This window comes from Cercospora kikuchii (assembly GCF_019650295.1).
Source record: "Cercospora kikuchii DNA, contig_00008, whole genome shotgun sequence".
Taxonomy (NCBI): domain Eukaryota; kingdom Fungi; phylum Ascomycota; class Dothideomycetes; order Mycosphaerellales; family Mycosphaerellaceae; genus Cercospora; species Cercospora kikuchii.
In genome coordinates this window covers 343,617-360,244 of record NW_025408589.1, presented here as the reverse complement: position 1 = coordinate 360,244, position 16,628 = coordinate 343,617, and the positions used below count along the sequence as shown (strand labels likewise).

The following is a 16,628-nucleotide window of genomic DNA, read 5'->3' as shown; positions in this document are numbered from 1 at the left end:
TATGTAAGCCTCCTGAACGAGAACTTTCGAGGTTCGAAATTGCCAGGTCGGCGCTGCATTTTGAACCCCGTTCCCGTCCTCAGGCAGGACCAAGCTTTTCGGCGGATGCGATTAATGTAGTGCAGGCAGCAGTGCCAATGTCTCGAGGCAGAAGCCAAGTATTGAGCACGAGAGGAAATAAAGGAGCGCACGCGTTTGCCGCGGAATGCGTGGTTGACGAAGAAAGAAATCGACTCCCAGACGTCGAGGCGTCCATGCATGACGCGACGGAGCATGTCAATGCTGCTGCGGTAGGAAAGGTGAGGTGAGGAGACGAGGAGAAAGGAGAGTCTGGTGTCTCGTCTTCGTATTGCAAGTGCCTGCATGACGAGTTAAAGATGCTCTCAGGAAAAGGAGGCACGGCTGCATGGAAGAGCAGCAGCCACGCCTCTGAGATCAGATACGCGGATATCAGATGGACGCCGCAACACAGCATCACAACATCAGCTCGTGGCGTGACACATCTCGCAATCGTCCCATCCGCTCATGCACAGCCAACTATATGTACAAAGAGTCACCCAGGCCTTCGAAGGTGGCAGATTTCGTAGAACGAGCGTTACGATTTTGCTTTTTGCCATGCTATTCTGGATGGTCTATCACTTCATCTCACAAGCACACGCAATCTGGTATCATACAGACCGTCACCCGCCTCTCATCCATATAACAAGACTTTGGCCGTCCCCAGATGAGAAACCCAACGCCGATTATGTTCAAAAGTCGCTAAATAATCATCACAAAGAAGAACTACCGTCTCAACCGCCCCCGTGGCGGTGAAGGTTCAAGTCTTGGATCTTCAATTTCTCTGCGGGCTTCTACGCCGCCGCACCGGCAGTCACGGTCTCGACTTCGATCTTAGGCATGGCGGCGCCAGTACCTCCAAGATCTGTGGCCTTTTGCTTGGGGTTCTTGGTATAGTAGTTGTTGATGGCGGACTTGATGGCGTCCTCTGCAAGCATGGAGCAGTGCACTGACATAAATTAGCAGATATTCCTCCATATTGTCCTTGAACAGATACTCACACTTCACAGGCGGCAGGCAAAGTTCCTTCGCTATCTCCGTATTCTTGATCCGGCCGGCTTGCTCAAGTGTCATTCCTCTCACCAACTCGGTCAAATAACTCGAACTGGCAATCGCAGACCCGCAGCCGAATGTCTTGAACTTGACATCTTCAATCATGTCCTTGCCGTCTTTGTCTTTACCGACTTTGATCTGCAGCTTCATGACGTCTCCACAGGCCGGTGCACCAACGAGTCCAGTGCCGACATCTGCGTCGGTCTTTTTCATGCTGCCGACATTGCGCGGGTTGTTGTAATGGTCGAGGACCTTCTCATGGTACGAGCGGCGAGCGGGTTGTTGGACTACAGGCGCTGCTGTCCGTGCGGCAAAGGCGGTTCGTGTTGTTGAGTTCGCTGCTGTGCGGAGAGCGGAGGTGGCCGTGACCGGCGCTGTGGCGAGGACACGCTTGAACATTGTGGTGGCTTCTCACGGATAGGCGCAGGAAGTTGAGGTTCTTGTGAGGTGAATTGGTCGGTTTCGGTGATGGAGAGTGTGTGGTGGAGGGTTGTAGGTGTGCAGGCGATAATGATGAAGCATGGGCTGCATCATACTTCTCAGAGCTTTGTGGTTCTCGCCTCGGCCGAGTTCCCGCAAGTCGGGACGCATGAGGAAGGCGCGTCATTGGTCACTGCCTCGCCAAGACCAGGGTCAGGGTCGTATCTCCGACGCTCAAAGAGGCAAACGTCAGCGAAGTGGTCAGAAGTCACTGCTGGGAATCATGACTTTGTTGAGTTCGTGAATGCTTCATTTTCATGCTTGCTGCCAGTCTATGCTAGCGACTATGGTACAGTGGCAGCACGCGTTTCTCATGCTTCATGAAATGTGCTCGACTCTACTCAAGCAGGCTCGCCTGGTTCGCGTACAGCACATCGACCACGTTGCCCAACTTCCCAATCGTGTCGAGCGCGGCGTCGTAGCCCTTGTCCCGCTCCGCTTCTTCGAAAATCTCGAGCACACCTTGCCCCTGGTCAACGATGCCGATGATGACTCGATCCAGAATCATCTGTGCCAGCTTGCGCTCGACCTGACCAACATCCAACCCGACCATCTTCGCAACGTGTGTGATCTCGACGCGCGAGAATGGTTCAATGACCTTGATCAAGTTCTGCTCCAACATGCTGTCGTAGAGGCGGCGCAAATGTGATGCGATGAAGCGATCGCTTCCGAGCTCGTAGCGATATGAGTGCAGAGCTTGCTCGTACTCTTCAAGACTCCGATTGTTGTGTGCACGAGCGACGGCCTTCATGGCGTCCAAGTTCTTTCCTGCGTACTTGATGGCGTGCTTCGAGGTCATCAGCGCGTCGACGTCGTCCTTGAGGTTGAGCATGATCTTGCAGAGAAGCATGTACTGCAGAGCAGCAGTTGCCTTGGTAGAATCATCCAGTCCGTGATAGCCCTCCATGGCTTCGATGAAATATGAGAACGCTGTGTTGAAATCACCATCCTCAGCGTGCAATTGTCCAGACTGCATGTCCAGCCCAGCTTGCAGAAGTGGTGGTGTGTACACTGATGCCGCGCTTGTCCTCGCACTCGTCAGTGCAGCTCTTCCCTTAGGAATGTTTCCCAAGGCGTGGTAGACTCTGCTCTCCAGCAACTGCACCTCGACCAGCACCAACTTGTCATCCAACCGCTTGAGCTCTTTGAGCAAGTTGTTGATGAGAGTGAGCGCATCGTAGTATGCCTGTGTCTGCATGTACAGATTCACCAGCCGAACCTCCAGACTCTGTCGCAAGAATCCTTGCTTTTGAGAAACAGCCCAGTCGATCGATGATTTGGTAACGGCGATCTGCGTGTCGGTGGTTTTGGGGATGGCGGCGAGGAGGTCGAGCAACTGTCGTACTGTCACGCTGTCAGTGAGATATTCTGCAAGAAACGCCGACCGCTCGCAAGGTTTCGCGACCTACCCAACTTCGCCGTCTTCGCCCTCGCGAAGCTCGTGAGGACATTCCGCGTCTGCTCTATGAGGCTGACGAGGTCCTGTGTGCGCTGTTGATCTCGAAGCAACTCGCCGAGCGCAGTGAGAGCATTTTCGAAATCGCGCAATGCCTTGTCATTCTGTCCCGGGGGTCTTGATAGAATGTCCTTGTAGACGATCTCTGCCTGCCGTGGGTTGGTTGCGGCCAGCTTCCGGGCTGCGATTATCCGCTTCGCATTCTCAGTATCGTCTATCGCCATCTTCGGCTCCGCAGTACCGCTGCGATTAGTATGGAGATTTGGAGTGCGGTCGGCGAAGATGGGCAGACAGTGCAAATGCGATGACAAGTGATCGTGTGTTGTGGTTGTAACGGAGCTTCAGGCACAAACAGCTGCGTCGGTGTTGCCGCGCGATGTCCGCGATCTGCTGGAGATCGTCATGGTGCCTCAGGCAGCTGCAGCTTCGTCTCTCTAGACACCATGATTATTGTGGCTCGCTCTATGAACTCTATCTGCTCAAACCAAGCAACACTGTAGTACGAACGAAGTCGCTGAAGAGAAACGGCCATCATGCCAGTGCCGCTATCGCAAAAGCCAGATCCACACTCGCATTCAAAGCGAAGTGCAGTAAACTAAGAGATCTGGCGGACGGATTTAAAGTTCGTGGCCGACATCACTCCAAAGTTTTCTCCGGCAGTACTGTATCAATGCTACATGGGTGGAAGAGCCTTCCAAGCCTCCATTTTCTATTCAAAGATCTGAAAACCTACTCAGAGATCTGGTCCTGGACATAATGCGTTCGTGGTCAGCGCAGTCATGACCCGCAAACAGGAATCGCGAAGAAAGCTCAGATACACAGCTTGTATTGCGTTCAAGCTTCAATGCGGCAGTTAAATGCTATGCGTCTTCCATTAGCGTTCAACCACCTGAGCGAACCCAACCGGCGGAGATAGGGGCACGTCACAACATCCGAAGAGGCCAGCGACAATGTACATATAATGTGACATGCCCTCAACCAGCTTCCAGAGACACACTCGCTCAAGTTCATCAGCTTCAAGTTCCAAAACTTCGACTTCTCCGATACTCTCCACGTAACCATGGCGGCCAACAAGATCCAAGAAGTTACTTTTCACAATCGAGGTGTACGCATTGCCGCGCATCTTCATCTACCCGCGAACTTCGAAGAAGGCCGGAAATACCCTGCGCTTGTCGGTGTTCATCCAGCAGGTGGTGTCAAAGAGCAGACGATCGGCCTCTATGCGCAGCGGCTCGCCACCCATGGCTTTGTGGTAGTGGTCTATGACTCTTCTTATCAGGGTGCGAGTGGAGGAGAGCCGCGTCTCTTGGAAGATCCAACGACGAGGGTGGAAGACGCCAGATGCGCAGCGGACTTCTTGACCACTCAGCCGTTCGTTGACACTGAGCGGATGGGCGTATATGGGGTATGCGCGGGTGGTGGATACGCTCTCGCCGTCGCCCAGATCGAACGACGCTTCAAGGCCGTGGCCGGGATCAGCGCAACACCAATGGGCGAAGCGGCAAGAAGCTTCTTTGGCCATCCGATCCCTCCGGCCGAGCAGATCAAATCGCTCGAGGCGCTTTCAGCGCAGAGAACGGCTGAAGCCAACGGCGCGCCCCCAGTCTACATTCCTTTCGTTCCCGAAAAGCTCGAAGACATCGATGAAAAGACTCCAGCCATGCTTCGAGAGGGCTACGACTATTACCGGACATCGCGTGGCCAGCATTCCAATTCCAAGGGCCGATTCTTGATGACCAGTCTGGACAGAATGATGACATATTCTGTCTTCGCGCTGCTTCCAACACTTTTGACGCAGCCATTGCTCTTGATCGCTGGTAGCGAGGCGGACACCAAGTTCTATAGCGATCAAGCTTATGGCTTGTCCGAGGGCCCAAAGGAGCTATTTGTCGTGGAAGGCGCGTCGCATATCGCGCTCTACGACAAGTCGGAATATGTGGACCACGCTGTCGAAAAGCTCGTTTCGTTCTTTGGCCAGCTTTGAATCAGAACTCTAGGGTTAGATCAGTTGTTTAGATTGCTTTGTCTAGCACTTTGAGATCGGAAATGTAGTGTCAGATATCATCTCGTTGCACGCTCGAGGCAAGAACTCCTCCAGTTCGTGTTTCATATCAGGATGTCGTTTGATAGCGCAGTGACGTATCTCCTCCTCGTCTTGACTGCTGCATTATCATCTTTCCCGAGACCTCAGAGGCGAGAATCAAAGCGTCTACAGCTGCTGGGAAGCTGCGTGTTCGTCGGTGCGGTAGAAATACATGTATCGTGCCGTCGTCAGATTGGCGCATGATGGCATCGCTAGAATGCCATGTCGCTGACCCCAGAAGCTGGATTCGATGCTTCTGCGGCGGCGCATCAACACTGTGTTGTCGCGGCTAAAGGACAGGAGAGCGGAGGAGCTCTCATCGCGTCGCAGGTGCGGGCGCAGCCGAGATTCTTAAAGTTCTTCGGCCCGCAACGGACCGGACCCTCTCCGATTTTTGAGATTCTATCGTCTCTTCGTTCTTGACTTTCTTGCGACGAACATGGCTGCACGATGGTAAGTCGCACCCTTGCACTTCTGCTTGTGTATTGCATACTGATACTCATGTAGAAAATCAAAGCGCTCACTCGCTCGACGAGCTCCATCCAAACTCCTGGCAGCGATGTTGCTCGCCAACCTCGAAATCTCGATCCCGCAGTGCACCCATTCGAGCGGGCACGAGAATACACACGCGCCCTAAATGCCACAAAGCTTGAGCGCATGTTTGCTGCGCCTTTTGTCGCACAATTGGGAAGAGGTCATGTAGACGGAGTGTATGCTCTAGCCAAGGACCCGAAGGCTCTGGAGCGGCTTGCGAGTGCCAGTGGCGATGGTGTCGTAAAGGTCTGGGACCTTCCCACGCAAGAAGAAGTGTGGCAGACACAAGCACATCAGAACCTGGTCAAGGGCATATGCTGGACGCAAGATCAAAAGTTATTGAGTTGTGGGACAGATCGATATGTCAAGCTTTGGGATCCGTACAACACTACGAGTGGCAGCAAGCCGCTTGCGATGTGGACAGGCACCAACTCGTTCTCCTCGTTGACTATGCACCGGCATGAGCGCAACTTCGCTGTCGCGGCATCTGCCACGGTGCAGGTCTTCGATGTTGATCATCCTTCAGATACACCACTCCAGAGCCACACGTTCACAGGCGCGATCGACACGATAACTGATCTGAAGTTCAATCAATCCGAGACTTCGATTCTAGCAGCAGTGTCTAACGACAGCTACTTGACATATTACGATCTCCGGACCTCGTCCGCACTGCACCGACAGAAGCTTCGTATGGCTGGTAACAGCATTGCTTGGAATCCTATCGAGCCATTCAATATCGCTGTGGGGAAGGAAGATCATGACATCAATATATTCGATATGCGGAATCCTACGAAGGCCCTCAACACACTCAAGGACCATGTATCTGCAGTCATGTGTGTAGACTGGTCGCCAACTGGACAGGAACTCGTCTCAGCCTCGTACGATCGATCGATTCGATTATGGACACCCCTCAAATCTGGCCGCAGCCGAGAACCATATCATACCAAGCGCATGCAGCGTGTCTTCTCGTGCACATTCACTGGAGACTCAGCATATGTCCTTTCTGGATCAGATGATGGTAACGTCCGCCTGTGGCGTTCGAATCCTAGCGAGCGAAATGGCATCAAGTCTGCAAGGGAAAGACAGAAGATCGAGTATGATCAGGCGCTGAAGGAGAGGTGGAAGCATATGCCAGAGATCAAGAGAATCGCCAGACACCGACATTTACCCAAGGTGATCAAGAAGGCCGGGGAGATCAAGACTGAGGAATTGCAGGCGATCAAGCGACGCGAGGAGAACGAGAGGAAGCACACGCGAGCTGGTCAGAAGAAGAGGAGAAGTGAGAGGGAAAAAGCCGTTGTGGCCGTGGAGCAGTAATCTCACGAAACCTCTTCTTACGACTTTGATGTTTACAGCATGGCGACGGCGTTCCGGATGATCAGCATTCAGAGGTGCGACATGATAGCACGACTGGGGATAGTCGAATGTAGCAAAAAGTAGTTGTACTTTACCATAGCAATTCTCCAACGAAAGCCATGGTCGATGGCGAGCCAGATCGTCCAATCAAATCCAAAGTTCCGGCTCGGATGTTTCCGCTTCCGTCCAGTTCTTTGCCTCTCTTCGTTTCTGCCAACCTTTGACCACATCTCGATCACCTCATCGCACCACCACCGCCCTCTCCGAACCCTCAGACGAACCCACCATAACTCCTCCATCATGTCTTCGCGCGGCGGCGGAACCACTCTTTACGTGACTGGCTTCGGCCACGGCACCCGCGCCCGCGACCTTGCCTACGAGTTCGAACGGTACGTCCCCGAAAACAGAACCTCCTCGACACACAGCTCCCACGCCCTCCGCATCATTGTGCACTCGGCGCATCTCGCATGGCGTATAACGCCTGTTGCTGCATCTTGAGATACCTTGCCGATCATCTACGAAACGAACATTCGAAGCAAAACTGACAATGCCGAAGATACGGTAGATTGGTTCGTTGCGACATTCCGGCACCTCGTACTGCATCCAGCAGACTGTGAGTATAACAGATATGTGGGCCACGAAATGCTGGCTGAGCTGACACAACATAGTTTCGCGTTCGTCGAGTACGAGAACCGCAGAGACGCTGATGATGCATACTACGAGATGCACAACAAGCGCATCGGCCGTGATGACCTGCTGAAGATCGAGGTAAGGATCTTGCAATACCCAGCGCGCAGCAACGTTACTGATGAGGTATACGCAGTGGGCACGCACACCACCATCAGCCAGCTGGAGATTCGACACAGGCAGTGACCGACCTCGTGATTCTCGCGACCGCGACTCCGGACGCAGCGAGAGAGGTGGTCGTGACAGGCGCGAACGCTCTCCACGACGCCGCTCTGGTTCTCCTCCACGAAGCCGTCGCTACGACGATGATCGTGAGGGTAGCGCACGCGAACGCGACTACGAGCGTGGTTCTCGCCGCGATGACCGCGATGACCGCCGTCGCGACCGCACTCGCAGCCCAGAAGGTGACCGGGATCGGGGCGATCGGGATAGGGACATGAAGGATCGTGACGCGCGAGACGACGACCGCGACGCAGACCGTGATGCCGATCGCCCGGCACGAGACGAGCGCGAGCGCGAGTACGAGGCCAACGGAACCAATGGCGAGACCGCCAAGGGTGAGTAGAAACCTCCTGAGAATGTGACACAGCGTACTGATAGCCTCGCAGAAGAGGCACGAGAGGAGGAAGCACCACCAGCTGCTCATGATGACCTGGACACTGCCGAGTAGAGGTTTGACTGACGCAGTTCACCAGCTCTCGACGTAAAAATGCGCGACGTATGATCATCAAACGACCCACGATCGCAAGCAGCACTTCGAGACTGAGAACTATCGACGCACCTCCTTCGAAGCGAACACACCAATAAAGCGGGAACGAAAGGAAGAGTTGAGTTGGCGTTTGGTAAAGTGTAACATCAGCATGACTACGGGTTTTGAGACTGCCGCAAAGATACAACTTCATTCTCACAGGATCGAGCTAGCAACGGCCGAAGTCTTCCACGAAGCGGATCGAACGTATTGACTTTCCACCCCGCCGTCGTCTCCCTCGATGCGACCCCGTCCTTCGTCGTCTTTGCCTTTTCGAGCGACCGTAACCAGAGACAGCAACCCTCCATCGCCCACGTCCACGTCCATCCCCATCCTTCGTCGGTCCCCGCCGTCCCTCGCCAGCAACACGCTTCCGATCGACCTGAGCTAGCTATCTCATGCTCGACTGCGACTGCGACGAAGCGGCACTAACTAGCAGGGTCATTTCAGTTCTTTCTGTATGTCTATTGTCCACTAACACCAACATCCAGCAGCTTGTAGGGCAACAAGGTGAGCTACTATGATGCGCGGCCGGTACTCTGCAGCGCCATGCTACGCCAATACGCTGCAAGTCCCGCAGCAATACATTTAAACAGCAATGGAATAGACAATGTGTCTTGTGTCAATCATGGCCGTTTCATTACGGCTTGTCGTCATATGCATATACTAGTACATTTCTACTCTAAATCCTCTGGTCGTTTCGTCGGACTCCTCAGATTATCATTCTTCTGAGGCCCTCGACTTCGGTCGTGATCTGCAGCCAAATGCAATGAATCTCGCATCAAACCTCCAGCTTCCGATCCCATGCTGTCTCTTCCAATTGCGAACTCATCCGCCTGCTCTATGCTGCTCCTCTTTCCAGACTGTACATCCGCCTCTGCGGCCGACACAATTGCATGTGCCTCATCTTTGGCTTCCTTGCTCATTCCTGAATATTTCAACCAGTTGTATGCTGCGATACTTGCGATCGTGACAATGAGCCCGGAAACATTAATTGGCGACAGCTCATCACCAAACGTCGCGCTCGCCGCACTGATTGTCAACACTTCCTTGAAGATCCCGCAAACGGAGAGTGTTACCACTGATGTCCTCTGCAAAAGCGCGAATTCCGCGGCGACCATCATGAACGCCAGACATCCTGGGAAGAGCAATAGAAGAACGCCAACAAAGGTCCCTTTGGCTTCTGTCAAGTCGTTCAAGCCTGCCAGAACGGCTCGTGGTCCTTCGATCGGAACAGCCAGAATAAATAGGACAAAAAACATGACAGGCGTCAAGAAGAAAATCGAACTGAAAGGATTGCTCGTCGCTCGATTCCTCAGAAGTAAGATTTGTGTCAAAGACCACCGGAATCCAGAACACAGTGATGCTGTCATTACAAGGATGAAACCTAGTACGTTGAATGCTGCTTCTCCAGAGACCATGAGGATCACGCCGACGGTCATGAGGAGGATGATGAGGCAGAGTTTGATGGTGGGTTTTTCGAGGCGGAAAATGAAGGCGAAGAGGAGGACGAAGGCCAGGACGGAAGATTTGCACATTGTGAAGAATGTGAGGCTTATGAAGCGGAGGGAGAAGTTTCCTAGGCCAATGTCCAGGGCTGTGGCGCTGCCGCAGGGGGTTATGCGGGTGAGGTAGAAGGATTTGGTCATGAGGGGTGGTTTTTGTTGTTGGCGGGGTCGGTTTTGTTCTCCGACTTGTTCATAGCGATGCGTCTCGTGCTCTTGTCCATCGCCTTCCGGGTTTGCAGGTATGATGTTGCCGTTCTTGTCTCTTCCTGGCCGGAATCGTGGTAAGAATATTATGACCAGGCTTGCAAGGGAGAATTGCACGAGCATGTGTATGGAGGTGGTGAACAAGGGGAAGTGGAAGTCCAGGTTCTCTGCCGAGAACATCCATTTGTTGTAGACAGATATGGATATGCTGAACGAGTACCACAGCAGGATGAGAAGGCCATTGATGAGGAGACGCCGGATGAGGGCGGTCTTTGCTATTCCTTTCTCTTCGGCTGTGAGATGTGCATGGTGTGAGTGGGACAGCCTCCGCCGTCTCCGTCTACGCCGCTTCTTGCGCTCAGTTTGTGTCAAGCCCGTCTCTTCATCATCAGAGTCGTAGTCGCCGTCGTGGGCGGATGGATATGTTTCGTCGTCGGAGGAGTGCATGGAGGACAGTTCCATGTCGATGGACTGATCGGACTCGGAGCCTCTCTTATAGTCTCCACCCGCTGTCGCTGCTCCTCCACCCTCGAGGTCGATCGCGGAGGCTGGTGGAGTGTGTATGGGAGGTCGACTGCTGGATGCGTTGTATTTCGTTGATGGTTGAGAGAGGAGGCTGCCGCTCCTCGGGCGAGATCCGTCCATTTCCGCCGAGCGCTGTTATTGCTGGGGACCGTGGTTGTAACTGGGTGTTGGATGCATCGCGTGAGCTGCGGTCAGAAGCCGCTCCTATTCGCGTAGATCCTGGCTCGTTGTAGGGCTGAGATTGGGGTGAGGTCAAGGGGTCCAACGTCTTGGCGCGGAGTGGGACTGTGCACTTCAGTCGTAGCCATCACCTTCGCATTTTCCCACATCTCAAGTCTTCGAAACATGTTGACGTTGCAACATTGTCGCCGCGACAAAGCATGAACAAGCAGCAGCCTTGAGGAAGGCATCATCCACCAAACATGAATGATTGCCGCTTTTCTCTTGCTTTCCGCCCTCGTGTCTGCTCACTGCGGCCTACTTCTTGCCCGGAATTCGGCTACCTGGGCCTTGATTCAAGGACTTGCGTACACCTACATGGCAAAAGTATGAGGGATGTGAGAGAAAGAAATCCTGAACTGGCGATGCGGCGAGATCAAGAGCAGCCATTCCCTGATCCTCTTTCGCAAACGATCTGATCATTGCTGAGCGCGATCGAAAAGGCATATCAACTATTCAAAGAAAGATCACAGTATCGAAGACAAACGTGAAGCACAAGGGTAGCGGAGATGACTCCATAGGGCATTGAGAGCAGACTCTTTTTCGTGCTATGAACTTTGTAGGTAAGCACATAGCATTCGTGCTGGGAACAAGGCGAAGCTTCACTGAGGAACTTTTGCCTCTACCATGTCTTCTTGTGAAACCTGTCCAACAGCTTCTCGACCCTTGATACTCAGCTGATCGTTTAGACGAAGTGCATCATACGCTGCTCTATTTGTTGCGGCGAGGGCGACTCTGAGCACTCGATCTGGCAGCATAGACCTTCTCTTAGACCTCCACACAGTTGGGCAGACCAGTCACCGTGTCCGTGACGCACGAGTAGTGGCCGAGATGGGTCTCCTTGGCGTTGCCGAATGTCCACACCAAAAACTCCATGATAAGCACGCTGACGAATATGAAAACGATGAGGAACTTGACCATGACTCGGCTACGCCCTATCGCATCGATACGTCCTGCCTGAATCGGGTCGATGACAGCCAGCTGAGCGCCTGGATTCGTGAGTGGCGACTGAGCGGTTCTCGGCTTGACAAGTGCCTTCTTGTGGCGGCGAGCAGTCGCGCGAAGCTTCGATATGTCTTGCTGAGGGCGGACGGCGATTGCAGGCAGGACCTCATTCAGTTCTTCGGTCGGAGGGAACTGAAGTTGCAGATACACAGTACATGCGGTGAGGATGGTGGATTTTGCGATGCCAGGAATCATGGCAGACATGAGTCCGAGCAGAAGTACCATAATGTACTTAGTGCGCATGACGTACTCGATAGAGTCTGCGACCTGATCAACCACGGTGTGGGCCATGATGCGTAGCGGGAAAGTGCCAGCCTTGTTCTTGTCCTTGTCGAGCGGTCGCGACGTCTCAGGAAGGTGGTTTCGCGTGGTCTTGTTGGCCATTGAGTTGTTCTTGGACTCGATGCTGGACTCGACAGTCGACTCGGTCTTAGACTCGGCAGTCTTCAGAGGACGGCTGGAAGTAGTTTCGTCCTCTGTGAGGACCCATGGTCCCTCACCAGGCAGTTTCGAGTGAGGCGGCATAGTGGTTGCGGCGGACTTCATTTTGGCTTTTGGTGACTGACGAATTGTTAGTATATAAGCTGCATTGTGACTGGTGTATACCATACTGAATGAAGAGGTCAGGAGCAGTGTTGCGCGAATGCTGTCAGCGATGAAGTGTTGCGTTGATTGTTGCGATGCAAGTTTGCTGAGAAAGAGCGAAAGAGACGTGTGCTTAAATGGGGCACAAGCAAGCAAGCCGCCAAGGTGACTAATTGCGCCAAGTGGGGCTTTGCACGTGAAGTGAAGCTTTAAGTGAATGAGCGTGACTTCAGTGTTCACTTACAGCACGCGTGTGGAGATGGGCCAAGCACGTGACTGAAGCAGGTATTCTTGGATCTGTATGCGAGCTCCTCTATCAAGCAGAGTGGATCCAAAAATGCTTTCTTCGTCCTATGGACCTACGCAATTGCCAACGATTGCGGTACGCCACAATTCTCGTGCTCCAAAATCTGATCACTTAGGAGTAGTTCGGGGATCGCAGTTTGTGCACGGTCCCGTGAAATTGGGAATGGATTCGAGACATGCTAGATCTAGGGTGACATCTTTTGTACTCAACATTAGCTCGTGCAACGCTGTTAACTTCGAAGAGGCTCGCTCGTCACCTACCGTCTCCGCCCTGAGCTGAAGCCGATGCGCAGTACCCTCCACGCCATGCTACTGCAGATATACACTCTAGGGTTCTCGTCAGTTCACCATCACAGGTGGTCACAAGAGGCTGTGCTCCAATGGGAATCGAAGTAGGACACCTACTATTTACATCACAACCTTTCATGCGGAGGTGATTAGTTCTGCATGCCGCTACGTCTTCGGAATTTCCATCACAGGGTTGTCCATTCGGCTTCTTGTCCTTGATTTGTCTAGCTTTGAGAGCACCATCGAGAACTCCACGGGGGTCCAGAAGCTCAAGAAAAGCCTCATGGTCGAGATGAGCATCTCTTGGGGACACTGCAGGTTTGACAGGGCTGGCGTTAATGCCGGAAACTAGAAGGCATAGTACTCCGGGACCGAAGAAGTGCATGATGGGTAGGAAGATCGAAGTAGCGTTGACTGTGAGTAGGACTGAAGCGTAGTATGCTAGAGATAGCCTTCTTGAGATTGGGAGGTCAAATGGCGAGAGCTTTATGCGAAGCGCTCGGCGGTGCTCGAACGCCTGGACCTCCTCGGTGTGAAGTCTTATGTCGTGTATGCCATGTTGGTATTACTCTGAACGAATGATATATTCGCCGTATTTCCTACTCGATTACTTGTCCGTGCGGGAGTCAGTATGCTTCATCGTGTCTGCAAGAAGAAGATACGAAGTTCACGCCGTGTATGTTATTTTGGTATTACTCTGAAGGAATAATATATCCGCCATAGTTCCGACTCGATTAATTGTCTGTGCGGGAGTCAGTAAGCTTTATCGTGTCTGGAAGAGGAAAATACGAAGTTCGCACACGGTTTTAACCTTTTGAGCTGCCGATTTAGGGCAGCTTAAAAGGCAGGAGAACCCCCAAAGGCCTTTGAGCGTATTCCTTGAACCTGCACATGCAACTAACAGGTTGTAGAGGATTGACCTGCCTTCGCATGGTTTTATCTCACCGGGTAGTTGCTTGTTATTGTAGAAGTGCGATACAAAACCTGCTCGACAGCTCTTCGGCGTATTGACTCGAAAGGATTCGGGGAGAAACTCCTTTACAATGAGCGCATCTGATGAAGAATCCATGGGCATTGAGCCTGTAGCCTCAAAAGGAAGGGCAACAGTACGACCGCTACAGCCGGCCATCTCGTATTGAGCTCCAGGTCCAACAGACACTGTCCAGGCCCACATCGGGCTCTCAGACACCATCGCAATTGTGACCACTTCTTTACGCATACGCACATCGTTTGAGTGTCCTTTGTCGATCGCAGACATGTAAGATGAAGCTTTAAGTGCGCACTCGTGATTCCAATGTTCCCGCACTGCACGTGCAGGAAGGTCTGTCGAGTTCATCGCTGGATGCACGTGGAAATGAAGCAGGGACTGAAAACTCGTAGGAGGCATGGGAAAGGGCTCGTGCATATGTTATGCAGTCGACCAGAAGTCGTTCGAGCGGCGAACATTCTCGGTGAGTAGGATGCGTCTGTGGGAGAAAAGGCTATGATTGAAGAGTTCTCCGCTTGCCCTTTGTCTCCACCAGATGTCGGGATGCAACCCGCCTAGCCTCAATTTGGAGTTGCGCAACAACTTGGTCCGACCAGTTTCTCGACATGCTTCTCTCCACAGGTAGCGTTGATGATGTACCCGTGCCTTACATTCCGTAGCACCAGCATGGATCTCGAACCAATCCGCGATCGCGCAGCCAGGTGAAGACAACAGCCAGGATACAGAAGTAAGCAATGAATCTGATGTCTGTGACAACGTACAATGTGTACTGCAGGAGCTGTGAGCCGAAGCGAGCAGCAAGAACGTATGCCGCAGCGACCACGATGATAAACTTGAGCAGAATTCGAATAGTCCTCGCGGGATCGGTTGTCGCTTGTTCAGTATCCGCCTTGCCCTCCACTGACATAGACGCTGCACGGCCGATTTGGCGTGCTTGATTGCGTGCCTTTGCCTCGTAGGCCATATCTCTGGATATCGGCGTAATGCTTTGCGGCATTCGAGCTGGAGCTTCCATCTTGCTGACTTTCGGATGTCTCGTCCATTTTGAGAAGCGCGAGAAAAAGGAGAACCACGCGGCAGAGATGGCTACGGGTATCTGTGCGATGCCAGGAATCGCAATCAAGCTCTTCAGAAGAATCATGATGGCCTCGAGACTGACGAAGTGGTCAAGGACAACGGCCGCTCGGTTCAGCGTAGTAGCGAGTCTGTCGCTGACTCGGCGCGCGCGCGTGAGCTGGTCGCGGGCATGACTTCGCTCGTTTTGTCAGGAGATCGCTTCATGAACTTGACCTGAGACCTCGTAGACTTGTGACGAAGCGATAAGAGTTGGTTCGCTTCTTGTCTCGCAGTGGTCCTATTCGTGGTCATGAAAGCTCGGCTGAACACGTGCCTCATAAAGGCCGTTCGTCGCGCCTTAGCGAGAGATTGTTGGCGTCCTCCCTGCAGACGAGTTGAGAGTGAGACGGCGACTGAGTAGCGCAAAATGTTTTCGCAAGAGAATTGCGCGCAGGACTCGTGTCGAATCGCCGTTGAGCCGGTAAGTGTAGCAACACGTGCGCGGTTGGCCAGAGACGCCAAGCCTGGCATTGCATGTGAAGCTTGACGTGAATTTGGGTGACGCCAATGCCCAGCGAAGGTTGGGACAATGGTGGGAATGGGGCTTTGCCCCATATTCGTGGAGGAGCAGTTCAAACAAATTGTGACCGCGTGCTTTCGAGGTGACGTCTGATCTTCCGCTACACTCGATTCTCCACTGCACCCACTTCTTCATCCCGGGCCGACGAACCTCTGCATGTGGACCGTGTTTCGAACACGCACTGACTCGCAGCTGGAGCAGCAATCCTGAGCGCCAGTGCGCAAAAGCGCAGGACGAGATATGCAGCAAAATCTTGAAAATTTCCCATCTCAGATGCAATGCGTTTCTGCAAAATATCTGACAGGGGGGCTTAAATGATTTGCGCAAGATGCGCAAAGAATAGAACGACTCCTCCCATGGCGATTTGTCGCGTGCCCAGCGAAGGCGGAACAAGATTGCGAGCCTCACTCGAGATGGTGTAGTCTGCAGGTACGGGTCTACGAGTCGTGTTTGAGGTCGGCCACGCTGTAGGCACACACGTGGCACCAGTTGGGGGGAGCTTCTCTGCGCCAGCAGTTATCGGTATCTGCACGTATGGATAATTATACAGTCCCGTCACCTCTGTATTTCTGGCAATCATTCGGCTTTGCACGACAACTGTCGCCTTCATAGAGCAGCCCATTGAATAAGCTTCCGTTCCCGATAGGCAGGCCGGGTCGGATGCGTTCTGAGTCGACCCGGTGACTAGGCTGTCCATCGCACAAGACGGTCGGGGCCGTAGTGTGCAGAGTTGGGATGCCTCGAAGCCGCCGCCTGAAGTGCTTGAAGAATATGCCACTTCATAGAATCCACTGCCTTGAGTGACGTTCATCTAGCCGGGCATCAGCTGACAAACATGTTGCGATCTTCACTGGCCTCAATACAGTCACCCACCTGAAGACCCCGCGCGGCAGCGCAAATGTTTCCATCA

General features: G+C 53.1%; 8 protein-coding genes across 8 annotated transcripts; 3 read left to right on the top strand and 5 right to left on the bottom strand.

The window, feature by feature from the left end:
* Positions 1-851: 851 nt before the first annotated feature.
* On the bottom strand, positions 852-1,509 carry CKM354_001132900 (uncharacterized protein; the record flags this gene model as incomplete). The annotated part of the gene is made up of 2 exons (XM_044806813.1): positions 852-1,006; positions 1,059-1,509. 2 exons carry the CDS (start codon positions 1,507-1,509, stop codon positions 852-854), a joined length of 606 nt encoding a protein of 201 aa, XP_044662748.1.
* A 418-nt stretch (positions 1,510-1,927) lies between these two features.
* On the bottom strand, positions 1,928-3,270 carry CKM354_001132800 (proteasome regulatory particle lid subunit RPN6; the record flags this gene model as incomplete). The annotated part of the gene is made up of 2 exons (XM_044806812.1): positions 1,928-2,934; positions 3,000-3,270. 2 exons carry the CDS (start codon positions 3,268-3,270, stop codon positions 1,928-1,930), a joined length of 1,278 nt encoding a protein of 425 aa, XP_044662747.1.
* Positions 3,271-4,106: 836 nt separating this feature from the next.
* CKM354_001132700 (uncharacterized protein) lies at positions 4,107-5,030 on the top strand (the record flags this gene model as incomplete). The annotated part of the gene is made up of 1 exon (XM_044806811.1): positions 4,107-5,030. The coding sequence occupies one exon, from the start codon at positions 4,107-4,109 to the stop codon at positions 5,028-5,030; it is 924 nt and encodes a 307-aa protein (XP_044662746.1).
* Positions 5,031-5,579: 549 nt separating this feature from the next.
* On the top strand, positions 5,580-6,980 carry CKM354_001132600 (rRNA-processing protein SOF1; the record flags this gene model as incomplete). Its single annotated transcript, XM_044806810.1, has 2 exons — positions 5,580-5,582; positions 5,637-6,980. 2 exons carry the CDS (start codon positions 5,580-5,582, stop codon positions 6,978-6,980), a joined length of 1,347 nt encoding a protein of 448 aa, XP_044662745.1.
* A 339-nt stretch (positions 6,981-7,319) lies between these two features.
* Positions 7,320-8,376, top strand: CKM354_001132500 (uncharacterized protein; the record flags this gene model as incomplete). The annotated part of the gene is made up of 6 exons (XM_044806809.1): positions 7,320-7,408; positions 7,576-7,632; positions 7,688-7,787; positions 7,843-8,110; positions 8,183-8,263; positions 8,315-8,376. 6 exons carry the CDS (start codon positions 7,320-7,322, stop codon positions 8,374-8,376), a joined length of 657 nt encoding a protein of 218 aa, XP_044662744.1.
* A 755-nt stretch (positions 8,377-9,131) lies between these two features.
* On the bottom strand, positions 9,132-10,811 carry CKM354_001132400 (uncharacterized protein; the record flags this gene model as incomplete). The annotated part of the gene is made up of 1 exon (XM_044806808.1): positions 9,132-10,811. One exon carries the CDS (start codon positions 10,809-10,811, stop codon positions 9,132-9,134), a length of 1,680 nt encoding a protein of 559 aa, XP_044662743.1.
* An 867-nt stretch (positions 10,812-11,678) lies between these two features.
* CKM354_001132300 (uncharacterized protein) lies at positions 11,679-12,461 on the bottom strand (the record flags this gene model as incomplete). The annotated part of the gene is made up of 1 exon (XM_044806807.1): positions 11,679-12,461. The coding sequence occupies one exon, from the start codon at positions 12,459-12,461 to the stop codon at positions 11,679-11,681; it is 783 nt and encodes a 260-aa protein (XP_044662742.1).
* A 2,267-nt stretch (positions 12,462-14,728) lies between these two features.
* CKM354_001132200 (uncharacterized protein) lies at positions 14,729-15,223 on the bottom strand (the record flags this gene model as incomplete). The annotated part of the gene is made up of 1 exon (XM_044806806.1): positions 14,729-15,223. The coding sequence occupies one exon, from the start codon at positions 15,221-15,223 to the stop codon at positions 14,729-14,731; it is 495 nt and encodes a 164-aa protein (XP_044662741.1).
* Positions 15,224-16,628: the final 1,405 nt, after the last annotated feature.